Genomic DNA, 12,318 nt, shown 5'->3' with positions numbered 1-12,318 from the left:
TACAGCATTCATTCACCAGGGACAGATAATCCATAATTTCTAGTTGTGAGTAGGTTGATCTAAATTCTTTGACATTTTTAGAGAGAAAATGAAGAAAAATCGTACAGAATATTAACCCTACAGATAAACTTCACTGTAGGCAGCTGTTATTCAGGTAAAGTAATGTCATCAATTTGTGACATCATGTACAATGGATGACGTTAATTATATTTTTCTCAACAGCCTCAATTGACCAAGCAGCATTGAGATTCGCTAAAATGGCATGTGCAAATATCGGAAAGTTGATGTATAATACTGTAAGCTTATCATTCTACCCTGATGGGTAATACAAACTTAATTCATCACCTGATTAGACCCTGGTGTGATGACTTCAGTAATAGTTTAGTCATGATGATTATTGAAGTAGATAACCTAGAATAACACAATGACATTACATGAAGCTTAATAGAAACCCATTCTGTGTGAATATGTGAGCCATGACGGACTCATTTGTAGTCTTTGTGTCATCCAGTGGTTTTGTTGTGTATTGACTCGGAATAATTCACACCTGCATCACTTTCTACTGGACACTGAATTAGTCAATAGGCCCTATAGACTGCTACACTGTCTGTCAAATGTGTGACTTGCTTATTGTGAAAGTCATTGTCGTTTATCGGGCACAATGGTTAATTGATGTTATCAGTGGATGAGAGTGACGCAAGGGGTCTCCGTGTGGGAATCTCACATAGGGGTCAAGTGGACATTGAGATGATATCTCTACTATCTGTTGTCAAGTGGGAATAACACATTCAATATCAGATGCCACGATATGACATTAACATTCTGGTGCCAGGTGGGAATAACACTTTCAATATCAGATGCGACGATATGACATTAACAGTCTATGTGACTTATATGGTCTGTTGCAAGGTGGGAATAACACATTCAATATCAGATGTCACTATGTGACATATATGGTCTGTTGCCAGGTGGGAATAACACATTCAATATCAGGTATCACTATGTGACATGTATGGTCTGTTGCCAGGTGGGAATAACACATTCAATATCAAATGTCACTATGTGACATATATGGTCTGTTGCTAGGTGGGAATAACACATTCAATATCAGGTATCACTATGTGACATGTATGGTCTGTTGCTAGGTGGGAATAACACATTCAATATCAGATGTCGCTATGTGACTTATATGGTCTGTTGCCAGGTGGGAATAACACATTCAATATCAGATGTCACTATGTGACATATATGGTCTGTTGCTAGATCGGAATAACACATTCAATATCAGATGTCACTATGTGACATATATGGTCTGTTGTCAGGTGGGAATAACACATTCAATATCAGATGCCACTATGTGACATATATGGTCTTTTGCTAGGTGGGAATAACACATTCAATATCAGATGTCACTATGTGACATATATGGTCTGTTGCTAGGTCGGAGTAACACATTCAATATCAGATGTCACTATGTGACTTATGCTGAATATGGAACTGAATATCGGATGTGGATGTGAAGTCCGAGCTAGTCAAGAAACACCTTATTCTTGTCCCAGGATTTCCATGTAATATTTACCTGTTCTTTCAAAATGCATTATGTTGTTACAGTTGATTCTGAGCCAGGAATTCACTGTAGACAATGATCTTCGTCAGGGTAGTTTCATAATTTAAGGGTAGACATTGACCATCAGGGTAGTTTCATCATTTGAACATAAGCAGTGACCTTCTACAGGATAGATCCATTATTTGAAGGAAGACATTATCCTTCTTCACAGAAGTTTAATCATTGGAAGGCAGACAATGTCCTTCTTCACAGTAGTTTAATCATTTGAAGGTAGACAATGACCTTGTTCACAGATGTTTAGTCATTGGAAGGTAGACAATGTCCTTCTTCACAGAAGTTTAATCATTTAAAGGTAGACAATGATCTTCAGGATAGTACCATCATTTAAAGGTAGACAATGTTCTTCTTCACAGAAGTTTAATCATTTAAAGGTAAACAATGATCTTCAGGATAGTTCCATCATTTAAAGGTAGACAATGTTCTTCTTCACAGATGTTTAGTCATTTGAAGGTAGACAATGACCTTCTTCATGGTAGTTTAATCATTTGAAGGTAGACAATGTCCTTCTTCATGGTAGTTTAATCATTTGAAGGTAGACAATGACCTTCTTCATGGTAGTTTAATCATTTGAAGGTAGACAATGTCCTTCTTCACAGAAGTTTAGTCATTTGAAGGTAGACAATGACCTTCTCCGGAGTAGTTTCATCATTTGAAGGTAGACAATGACCTTCTCCAAGGTAGTTTAATCATTTGAAGGTAGACAACACTCTTTACAAGGGTAGAGTTTTAGCAGTAGGCATGCTTGTCATATATGAGATGACTGTTTCAGTGCTGAGTGGGAGCGTCTGTTCAACACTCCAGGCTACTTGCTCAAGTTGAAGAAACACGGTATAGAAGGCCGATTACGCAGCAGCAGGTTCCGAAGTGTTGTCTGGAAGGTACGTTGTTGTTGACATATCCAAACCAGTGTTCATAATGACATTACAGAGACTAGTAATCCCTTTTTCCATCTGTATCATTTTGTAAATCGGCAGAATTAAAAAGATCGGAATCATTTCTGTTAATCATGAATGAAACATTATTGCACCGATGTCCTTAATTCATCTATATTTGTCTTTAATTGTTAGATATGCATGACATGTATCATATTATGCGACCAGCTTTACTGGTCTGATGTGGGTGATGTTGTGCAGGTGTACCTGGAGGTGTTGCCGGATGACATCAGCCAATGGCTGAAGGTGTGCCAGGACTGGAGGAACAAGTACGAGGTCCTCAAGAACCAGGTCAGCTGTGGACATTGTAGATGGGACCCGTGAAGATCCGGGGTAGAATAGGACTTCAGCAACCCATGCTTGCCGTAAAAGCCAACTATGCCTGTTGTAAGAGGCGACTAACGGGATCGGGTAGTCAGGCTCACTGCCTTGTTTGAAACATGTCATCGTATCTCAATTGCATGGATCAGTGCTTATGATATCAATCACTGGATTGTCTGGTCCAGGGTTGATTATTTACAGACTGCCGTGTTATATCTGGAATATTGCTGAGTGCGGCGTTAAACAACAAACAAGCAAAACAAACATTGTAGATGGGCTCTAGACTATATATTCATTGATAAAACAGTGTAAGAAAACAAACTGATATGTCAAATTACACTTCTTGCTGGAACTACTTTCAGTCTTCTTCTCTGACACTATGGTTTCCAGAGTAAGATCGCGAAGATCTGCAAGAAAAATAATCAGAACATTTGTCTTTTCTTGTCACATAACATGTTTATCCCATCTTGTGACCCAAGTTGACATTTAACTCATTCCTGTGCCACTCATGAAAATATCATCCTGGTCAGGTCACTCCTGAGATTATATCTGTAAAAGAGTTAAAACAGAAGCAGTCTGATTTACCTTTGGTCAACACTTGCATAGCCACTGAAGCCAGAGTTAAGTAAACTTTCTTCTGGTCCAGTAAGATCATCTTATACTAAACAAGCATTTCTGGCATTGACTGTTAATGTTATGAACTTCACTATTTGATGCTAATGGCTAGGGGAAGAATGGCAAACTCCCAAATAGGTTAAAACGTGCTAAACACATCAATGTGAGTATGGAAAACAATTAAGACAATTTTAGTGTCCCTTTAGCTTAAAATCAGGACCGTTCTTCCATCTGATGAAGCAGAAACTCTTTGTTCAAGAGATTGTTAGCCAATGTTTCATTCATTAATTGTTTGAAAGGTTTGAAGTCCCCTTTATCATGTGTAAGGAGATTAATTGTGATGTGCAAGGACATTAATCTGTTATTTAGATCATGTTCGTGACTTTATTGATAAAGATAATAGTTTAAATTTTCAACAAGGTTTGGCCTCTAAGGTGTAAAGAGTAGTCTCCCTTTGACCCTTCACGTCAACGTATGGTTGTTAGTGTCAAGTTTTCATTTTGACATGACATGCGATATGGATATCAGAGAGTGTAAACTTTTCGGCATAAGAAATTTGTTATGGTGTCTTAAGTTGCCGTATACGGTGTCATATTAGGTTAGCAGAAAAATATTGGGCTCGGCTCTGCTAACCTAATATGACACCATATACGGCAACTAAAGACACCATAACTAATAGTATTAGCTCAACAGGACCATGGGTCCAAGGGAGGTTATTGTATGGTGTCTGTTGTTCATCCATTCACTAGCACAGTGATAGTGCTAAGAACCATGAAGAAGAGGTGTTTAAACTAATAATTTCTTTTCCTCAAACATACACATGATCTACAGATGTAGTGACGACAATTTGCGTATCATTGTTGTAAATATCTTAAGAAGATTTTTATCAGAAACCACAAGTGACAGATGATAACTCCCAGTAGAAGTTTCGTTTCGTTTCGTTTCATTTCCTCTGCACTCATATGGACACATAGATTTTCACACGAGAAAATACTGCTGTACCAAATATATGGGGATGTTTACTACCAAAATACTGCTCTTTTAGATTAATTTGAATATATCATTGAACATGTTGAAGCAGTACTGTCCTCCCACATCAAACAGACTATCACCATGGTGACACAGCCAGTTCATATCAAAAGGATTGACCATTGTGACAGACATTCTTACTTTACTTCATTTGATGGCAGAAGATTCCATTGTATATGACTTTCTACTCACCACACACTGGAGCTCATATCACGTGAACGTCTGATGTTAAGATGTTAACATGCGATGTTACATGACGGCCAGATTGCATGTCATCTGCACTTCACGTCTTGGCATGACTCCTTGTGTGGACTTTCATTTTCAGATGATTCATGAGAAGCAGGAAGTAAGTTTCTCCTGACATCCCATGCAGTTAATATTCCCATCTCCTCTCCATCCCCCACCTGGGTGCACGGGTGGCCCAGTTGTCTAAGGTGCCGCAATTCTCTGTGCAGAGTTGCATCCCTTGGACACGCCAGAAACCTATGATTGTGGGTACGAATCCCGTTTCACCCCGATTATGTTTCTAGGTTTGTCAGCACCATACCCGTGCTCGTAGGTTTCGCCGAAGTGGTAAACATCTGAGACCTGCATCACCTCGGGCTTTCCTCCCACATTAAGCTGACATGTCATGATATAACTGTAATACTGTTAAAAGTGGCGTTAAACCAAACACTCTCACTCACTCACCATCAGCCACCTGCCATACCTCCACCTCAAGCCCCCAACTATTATTGTGACATTCTTATGTTCAGAGCATCTAATATTATGTTATGTATTATGCAATGTGAAACACCATTCTAGTTAGTCATCTTGCCTTCACCTTCAAGTTTTATTTGAGAGTAGCCTTCCTTTAAAACAACTACTATTACATTCCCTTTTGCCCTAGAAATGGTCATTCCTTTCGATGTTTATCAAGCTTTAGTTTGTTGTAAATCATTGACCCACTATGATTTCATACGAAATGTTTTTATTAATATTTACATACATTTACACAATTAAATGAATTACGACACTCATCCCTGTTAAATACTGCTTCACTTGCTTTTGCTTGTTAGATTTGTTTTGAAACACATTTCTAATAAAAACTGTATGAAATAGGTACTAGTGTGGTAATTCCTACACATCACTAACAGCATGGGTAATTTAGAGGAGAGTATCATTTTAGCGTTGTCGCTAGCTAGGGACTCCATAGAGACACGAAGTAAGGTTGCAAGTGTAGGACTGACTCGACATGGGTTACAGTACAGGGGAGATAACTCATGATGTCATGTTTGGATACCGCTATGACATTAGTAGGAATGGAATACTGATAGTAAGAGATCAGCTATGGTTATTAGTTTGAACCATCATATATGCCAGCTTGCCTCACATCCTGCTCAGCACCCAATATGCACCCAAAAATCCTTCTCAACTTGATTCAGTGTTCGGACCAACTGAGAGTGAGCCACTGCTGAAAAACCTAGTCAGCACCATACCTGTATCCATGTTTAAACCAAGGCGATCTTACGCAGTCGTCTAAATTTATTGTGCAGAGTTGGGTTCCTTGGGAGTGCTAGGATCCTATGCTCATGGATTCAAATCCCAGGTTTTCCCTCACTGTTTCTAGGTTTGTTTGCACCAGACCCATGTTTGTGGGTTTAACCAATGTGGTAAGCTACTTAGACCTACATCAATGTCACGCCATTCTATAACTGAAATACAGCTCAAAGCAATCACTCACTAACTCAGTGTTTATTCCCTTAACAAAGTAAGTCTCACTGCTTCCAGTTGATTGTGAACCCCCGGAAGGCCGTGGACCGTGTGGACATCACCATCAACAACCCCCTGTCTCAAGATGATGAGGTGAGTTCAATCCCCAGTCTCAAGATGATGAGGTGAGTTCATCCCCCTGTCTCAAGATGATGAGGTGAGTTCAACCCGTCTCAAGATGATGTGGTGAGTTCAACCCATCTCAAGATGATGTGGTGAGTTCAACCCGTCTCAAGATGATGTGGTCAGTTCAACCCCCTGCCTCAAGATGATGAGGTGAGTTCATCCCCATCTCATGATGATGAGGTGAGTTCAACCCCCTGTCTCAAGATGATGTGGTGAGTTCAACCCCCTGTCTCAAGATGATGTGGTGAGTTCATCTCCCTGTCTCAAGATGATGAGGTGAGTTCAACCCATCTCAAGATGATGTGGTGAGTTCATCTCCCTGTCTCAAGATGATGAGGTGAGCTCATCTCCCTGTCTCAAGATGATGAGTTTAGTTCGACCCATCTCAAGATGATGAGTTTAGTTCGACCCATCTCAAGATGATGTGATGAGTTTAACCCCCTGTCTAAAGATGATGTGGTGAGTTCAACCCATCTCAAGATGATGTGATGAGTTCAACCCCCTGTCTCAAGATGATGAGGTGAGTTCAACCCCCTGCCTCAAGATGGTGAGGTGAGTTCAACCCCCTGTCTCAAGATGGTGAGGTGAGTTCAATCCCTGTCTCAAGATGGTGAGGTGAGTTCAATCCCTGTCTCAAGATGGTGAGGTGAAGGCCCTTCCTATGCATGTCACCTTAAGATAGGACACCCTCAGACATTTGTTGCTATCCATTTTCCAATAATGATTAATTTCAATTTCAGAGTCCATGGAACCAGTTTTTCCAGGATAATGAGCTGAGATTAACAATTAAACAAGATGTGATTCGAACGTAAGTATACTGTATTCATGTGATAGGGCCAGGAAGTTAGTGTCAGCCAGTCTCATTATACCAGCTAGCTGAACAGGTTTCTCCCATATCGCCTACATGCCAATTTGCCTACGCTTCAATACACCTACAGGTTTTATGTAGGAGATTTGGCACACCCCTATGTCAAAAATAGACTGTCCCGACATGTCATTAAAACATTTCACACTAATGAGACTACAGAAATAGACAGCTTACAGCTTAAATAAAAAAATATGTGATCTCAGACTGTTAACATTGGTTCATTATTCATTACATTCAAACATCTCACTGCACAAAAGATTAAAGAACTGCTTCTGAAACACACTGTCACTGACTGGATTATGGTTAATAAGGACAGTTGGATTAAAGGCTTATCTAAAGATTAACAACTAAGTAGCAGATTACTGAAGCAACATTTGATGCTTATCTGCAGAAAATGATGTTTTTTATGTAATTCTTTTTATTTTCATTCAAAGTTCTCAAAAAGGGGTATAAAATAAGGGCCCATCTTCATGTATTCAATTTCACTATGGCGAACCTTCAGCGAGTTGAATACATAACTTCACAACGTGGTGGTCAACAGGTCCTACATGATGGCTATTGCTATCGTTTGAACACCTGGCGTCAACTGGCTGTCCATTGGAAGTGTGTCTTTGGTGGATGCAAAGGTCGACTAACTACCATTGGAGATTGTGTCTCCTCGAGTTTATGGCTTCAGGTTTATGTGCTCTACTGTTTAAAGCATGACCGGATGTATCCGGTTGCCTAATGCCTGCTTCCAAACAACTTCAGAGCTACATATGCCAGACTATACCAGCTACTTAAGGATGCTTCACAGAGGGCAGTTGGAACTGAACCATCTCCAGAGCTTATCCAGACCGACTTTGAATCTGCTGCCCTGCAAGCCGCAGAAGAAGCCTTCCCTGATGCTGACCTGCGTGGATGTTTTTGTCCACTTCACACTCACACAAGCAATACAGCGCTGTGCAGCATAAGAAGGTCTAGCTGAAGAGTATCAGCAGAATATATAAGTCCAGACCCATGTCAGACGAGCTATGGCTCTCCTGCTTCTGCCAGTCGACCAGGTCCAGGAAACGTGGCTCACCTCCTGAACGAAAGTCCAGTTAGCCAGAATATGGACACATTACTCTTACATTAATACCCACTGTTTGTCTTCTTGTTGAATTCAAAATGATCCAGTCCTTTCTTCACAAAATGTAGACGTGTGACTATCAGACCATAACTTGTTGTCATAAGACTGTAGGCAAAGTGGAGTGTAGGCGATATGGTACCAATCCAGGTCCCCGTTCCACAAAGCGATCGTAGAGCTACGACTGTCATAAGCCTATGCTAAAGAATGGGCGTTACGTTCATCTTAGCGCTACGATAGCTTTGTGGAACGGGGCCCAGCTTTACATGCACCAAATTCATTCAAGTGTTCAGCATCTAGAGATGCTTCATTCTAATGGTTAACGTTTCAATCTGCAGACATGCCAGGTTTGGGCTGTCTTAATGTGTTTAACATATTGACCTGAAGGCACCCAGAGTTTGCTTTAACATCTTGAGTTGAGATATAACTGGGGTATATTGGAGCTATAACTGGGTTATATTGGAGATGTTATTGGAGTATATTGCAGCTATAACTGGGGTATTTTGGAGATGTTGCTAAGGATATATCAGAGATATTATTGAAGTATATTGGAGCTGTAACTGGGATATATTGGAGATATTTCTAAGGATATATCAGAGATATTATTGAGTATAATGGAGCTATAACTGGAGTATATTGGAGATGTTGCTAAGGATATATCAGAGATATTATTGGAGTATATTGTAGCTGGGGTATATGGGAGTTATTGCTGAGGGTATGTGAGGGCTTTATTTTGGGTATATTGGAGTTATATCTGGGGTAGTGTGGAGATGTTGTAGAGCTTTATTTGTGTTATTCCTCAGGGCCCCATTCCAGAGTGCTAAGATCAACTACCATACTGTAACGTAGTCTTACAATAGTTGTAGAGCTATCATTGCTTGTGGAATGTGGCCAAGGTGTAGTTAAGATAAGGCTGCTCACCTGTTAACCTTCTCGTGCAGTCCATTACATGAAAATCTGTTTTAAAGCACACTGTTTTGAAATATTTCTGTATCATCCTTAGGTGTAGATTACATCATAGCTCCTCACCTCGCCCTGGACTGTGTCCTCTGTAGTGAGAGTCAGGAGGAGGATGTTCAACAGCAGGCTAGCGTCACACTTACAATGTTGCTCCTTAATGAGTATGATTTTATTTTTTTTCAGCTACCCCAAAATAGAGTTTTTTCAGTCAAACCAGTTGCGGAATTTAATGGTGGATATTCTGTTCATCTATGCAAAAGTGAACCCAGATCTGTCTTATCGCCAGGTACAATGTTGCTGTGTTGCATCTGCAGTGTAGTAGTGGTTTGTCTTTGTCAGGTGTGTCCCATGGGTGGTGTGAAGGTCTTACGAGGTTACAGGTCACATCACCAGGGTATAGAAAGGAGGATGGTTTGGTTGGTGCTAGAGAGGTGGTCTGAAGTCTGATGGTGTCACATCACCAGGGTATAGAAGGGTGAGTGGTTTGGTAGAGGCTAGAGGGGTGGTCTGAAGTCTGATGATGTCACATCACCAGGGTATAGAAGGGTGAGTGGTTTGGTAGGGGCTAGAGGGGTGTTCTCAAGTCTGATGATGTCACATCACCAGGGTATAGAAAGGTGGGTGGTTTGGTAGGGGCTAGAGGGGTGGTCTGAAGTCTGATGATGTCACATCACCAGGGTATAGAAGGAGGAGTAGTTTGGTAGAGGCTAGAGGGGTGGTCTGAAGTCTGATGATGTCACATCACCAGGGTATAGAAGGGTGGGTGGTTCGGTAGAGGGGTGTTCTCAAGTCTGATGATGTCACATCACCAGGGTAAAGAAGGGTGGGTGGTTTGGTAGGGGCTAGAGGGGTGGTCTGAAGTCTGATGATGTCACATCACCAGGGTATAGAAGGGTGGGTGGTTCGGTAGAGGGGTGTTCTCAAGTCAATGATGTCACATCACCAGGGTACAGAAGGAGGAGTAGTTTGGTAGGGGCTAGAGGGGTGGGCTGAAGTCTGATGGTGTCACATCACCAGGGTATAGAAGGAGTAGTTTGGTAGAGGCTAGAGGGGTGGTCTGAAGTGTGATGGTGTCACATCACTAGGGTATAGAAGGGTAGGTGGTTTGGTAGAGGGGTGTTCTCAAGTCTGATGAGGTCACTTCACCAGGGTATAGAAAGATAGATGGTTTGGTTTGGTTTGGCTGACTTGTGACGTCCACTGCCTCAGTAATGTGACCTAGGTTCAGGTTTGTGTACATAGAAAGGGAACATGTCTTTTCAACTAATTTGCAGACAAAGTGAGTCACCTTGTATCAAAGACAAAGACAACCAGTGTGTTGAAAGTAATTTCCACATTCCTATTTTTTCCAGCTCTCTCTTACTTCAGTGTGTCCATGAGTTTAGCATGTGTGCCGTGTGTAGCATGTGGTGGTACAGGTACCGTAGCTCACCTAACTCAGATTGTCAACATTGAGAGGCTGCTAAGTAGGTGGCCTCTTCCTAAATTAGAATTTGCATGACTTCATCTCTGTTTGACTCTTTGTGGACCCAGTTTAGAACAGCCCTTCAGAGACTGTCAGAAGAGCGGCTAAACTGGATTAAGGGGTTAGACTTGATGTGGGACAATGCTCATGATATCAACCACTGGTTTGTATGGCCCAGATTTGATTTTTTAATAGCCACTGCAATATGGTTGACATTTTGGGGACTATGGCATAAAATAACAAATAAAATCATAATCAAATTATGATATTCTGGGGTCAGGTGAGCTAGGGTGATGCTGCTGCTGCTGTTGATGCTGCTGTTGATGCTGCTTGTGTTTCAGTAGATGTGGATTTGCATGACTTGTATGAGTGACACACATAGACCTCTAGTCATGTTAGCTCTTGCCTGTACATGCTCTCTTTTCATTTATCTTTCTTATGTTGTCTGTGTTGTTTTAGTTTTCCAGAACTTGAGTTTTTCAAATCTGAAGAGTTGCGTGACATGATGATCAATGTGTTGTTTTGCTATTGTCGCACAAACAGGGAAATAGGCTATAGACAGGTCAGTTGCACTACAAAGCATTTTACCTAGTTCATGCATGAATGGAACTAAGTAAATTAATATTGAAGACTTGACTTCTGTAATTGACAAATATAGCATGTATGCTGTGTCTTCATCAGAATCCACTTGGTTACTGATTGACCTTAGATCATACCATGTTTAAAAAAGCAATACATGCGTGACTTTCATTTATTTTTAACTATAAGTTCTATATTTAAAAAGGAAACTTGTAGGAAACTTATAGCTATAATATTCCAATAAAAAAGTCCTGCACAATTCAATATTCCGTGTCTAACATCTTTTGAACCTTAACGATTCCCTAGGGGCACAGGTAGCCCAGTCGTCTAAGGCGCCGCGATTCGCTGTGCAGAGTTGCATCCCTTGGGCACGCCAGAAACCTATGATTGTGGGTTTGAATCCCTGTTCGCCCTGATTATGTTTCTAGGTTTGTCAGCACCATACCCGTGCTCGTGGGATTTACTGAAGTGGTTAACGTCTGAGACCTGCATCACTTCGGGCTTTCCTCCCACATTAAGCTGACACGCAGCGATATAACTGTAATACTGTTAAAAGCGGCAATAAACCCAACTCACTCACTCACTCACTTAATGATTTCCAGTAATAAACGATGAAGAATATTCCCTGAGATCATGCCTAGACTTTGTAAATTCAGCAGTGAGGTATATTGTCTTTTTGAATGTTGGCCATGCATGGTCCATTATACACAAAAGTCACAAGTGCTGGCTTTATTGAGGTAACTTGTCTCATGATGCCTTGTGACCATGATGCCGAGTTCCCAGAATCCTTTACCATGTCCCATGATTCCTTGTTACTGTTAGTAAATGGTCTAATGGAGACAGCGTCTGCCGGAAGCAGACAGTCAGTGGGTCAATCCAGACTGTGTCATACCAACAGACGGTAAAAGATGACGTTTCAGCATTCAGAGATAAAAC

At 41.0% G+C, this 12,318-nt stretch overlaps 1 protein-coding gene across 7 annotated transcripts in view; it reads left to right on the top strand.

The window, feature by feature from the left end:
* LOC139465912 (TBC1 domain family member 5-like) overlaps window positions 1–12,318 on the top strand; it is a 63,074-nt gene that overhangs the window by 34,970 nt on the left and 15,786 nt on the right. For 3 of the 7 annotated variants that reach the window (XM_071247907.1, XM_071247909.1, XM_071247903.1), the window contains exons 5-10: window positions 2,397–2,505; window positions 2,761–2,850; window positions 4,850–4,870; window positions 6,295–6,369; window positions 7,143–7,210; window positions 11,263–11,365. In XM_071247907.1, the coding sequence (XP_071104008.1) occupies window positions 2,397–2,505; window positions 2,761–2,850; window positions 4,850–4,870; window positions 6,295–6,369; window positions 7,143–7,210; window positions 11,263–11,365 (466 nt within the window). Of the gene's footprint in view, window positions 1–2,396; window positions 2,506–2,760; window positions 2,851–4,849; window positions 4,871–6,294; window positions 6,370–7,142; window positions 7,211–9,521; window positions 9,625–11,262; window positions 11,366–12,318 lie in introns of all 7 variants that reach the window. The other 4 variants (XM_071247908.1, XM_071247905.1, XM_071247904.1 and 1 more) reach the window with 3 other exon arrangements.

This window comes from Haliotis cracherodii, unplaced genomic scaffold (assembly GCF_022045235.1).
Source record: "Haliotis cracherodii isolate W230 unplaced genomic scaffold, xgHalCrac1.p SCAF_18, whole genome shotgun sequence".
NCBI classification, from domain to species: domain Eukaryota; kingdom Metazoa; phylum Mollusca; class Gastropoda; order Lepetellida; family Haliotidae; genus Haliotis; species Haliotis cracherodii.
Note: the sequence above shows the minus strand (reverse complement) of the source record. Positions and strands in the feature narration are given on the sequence as shown.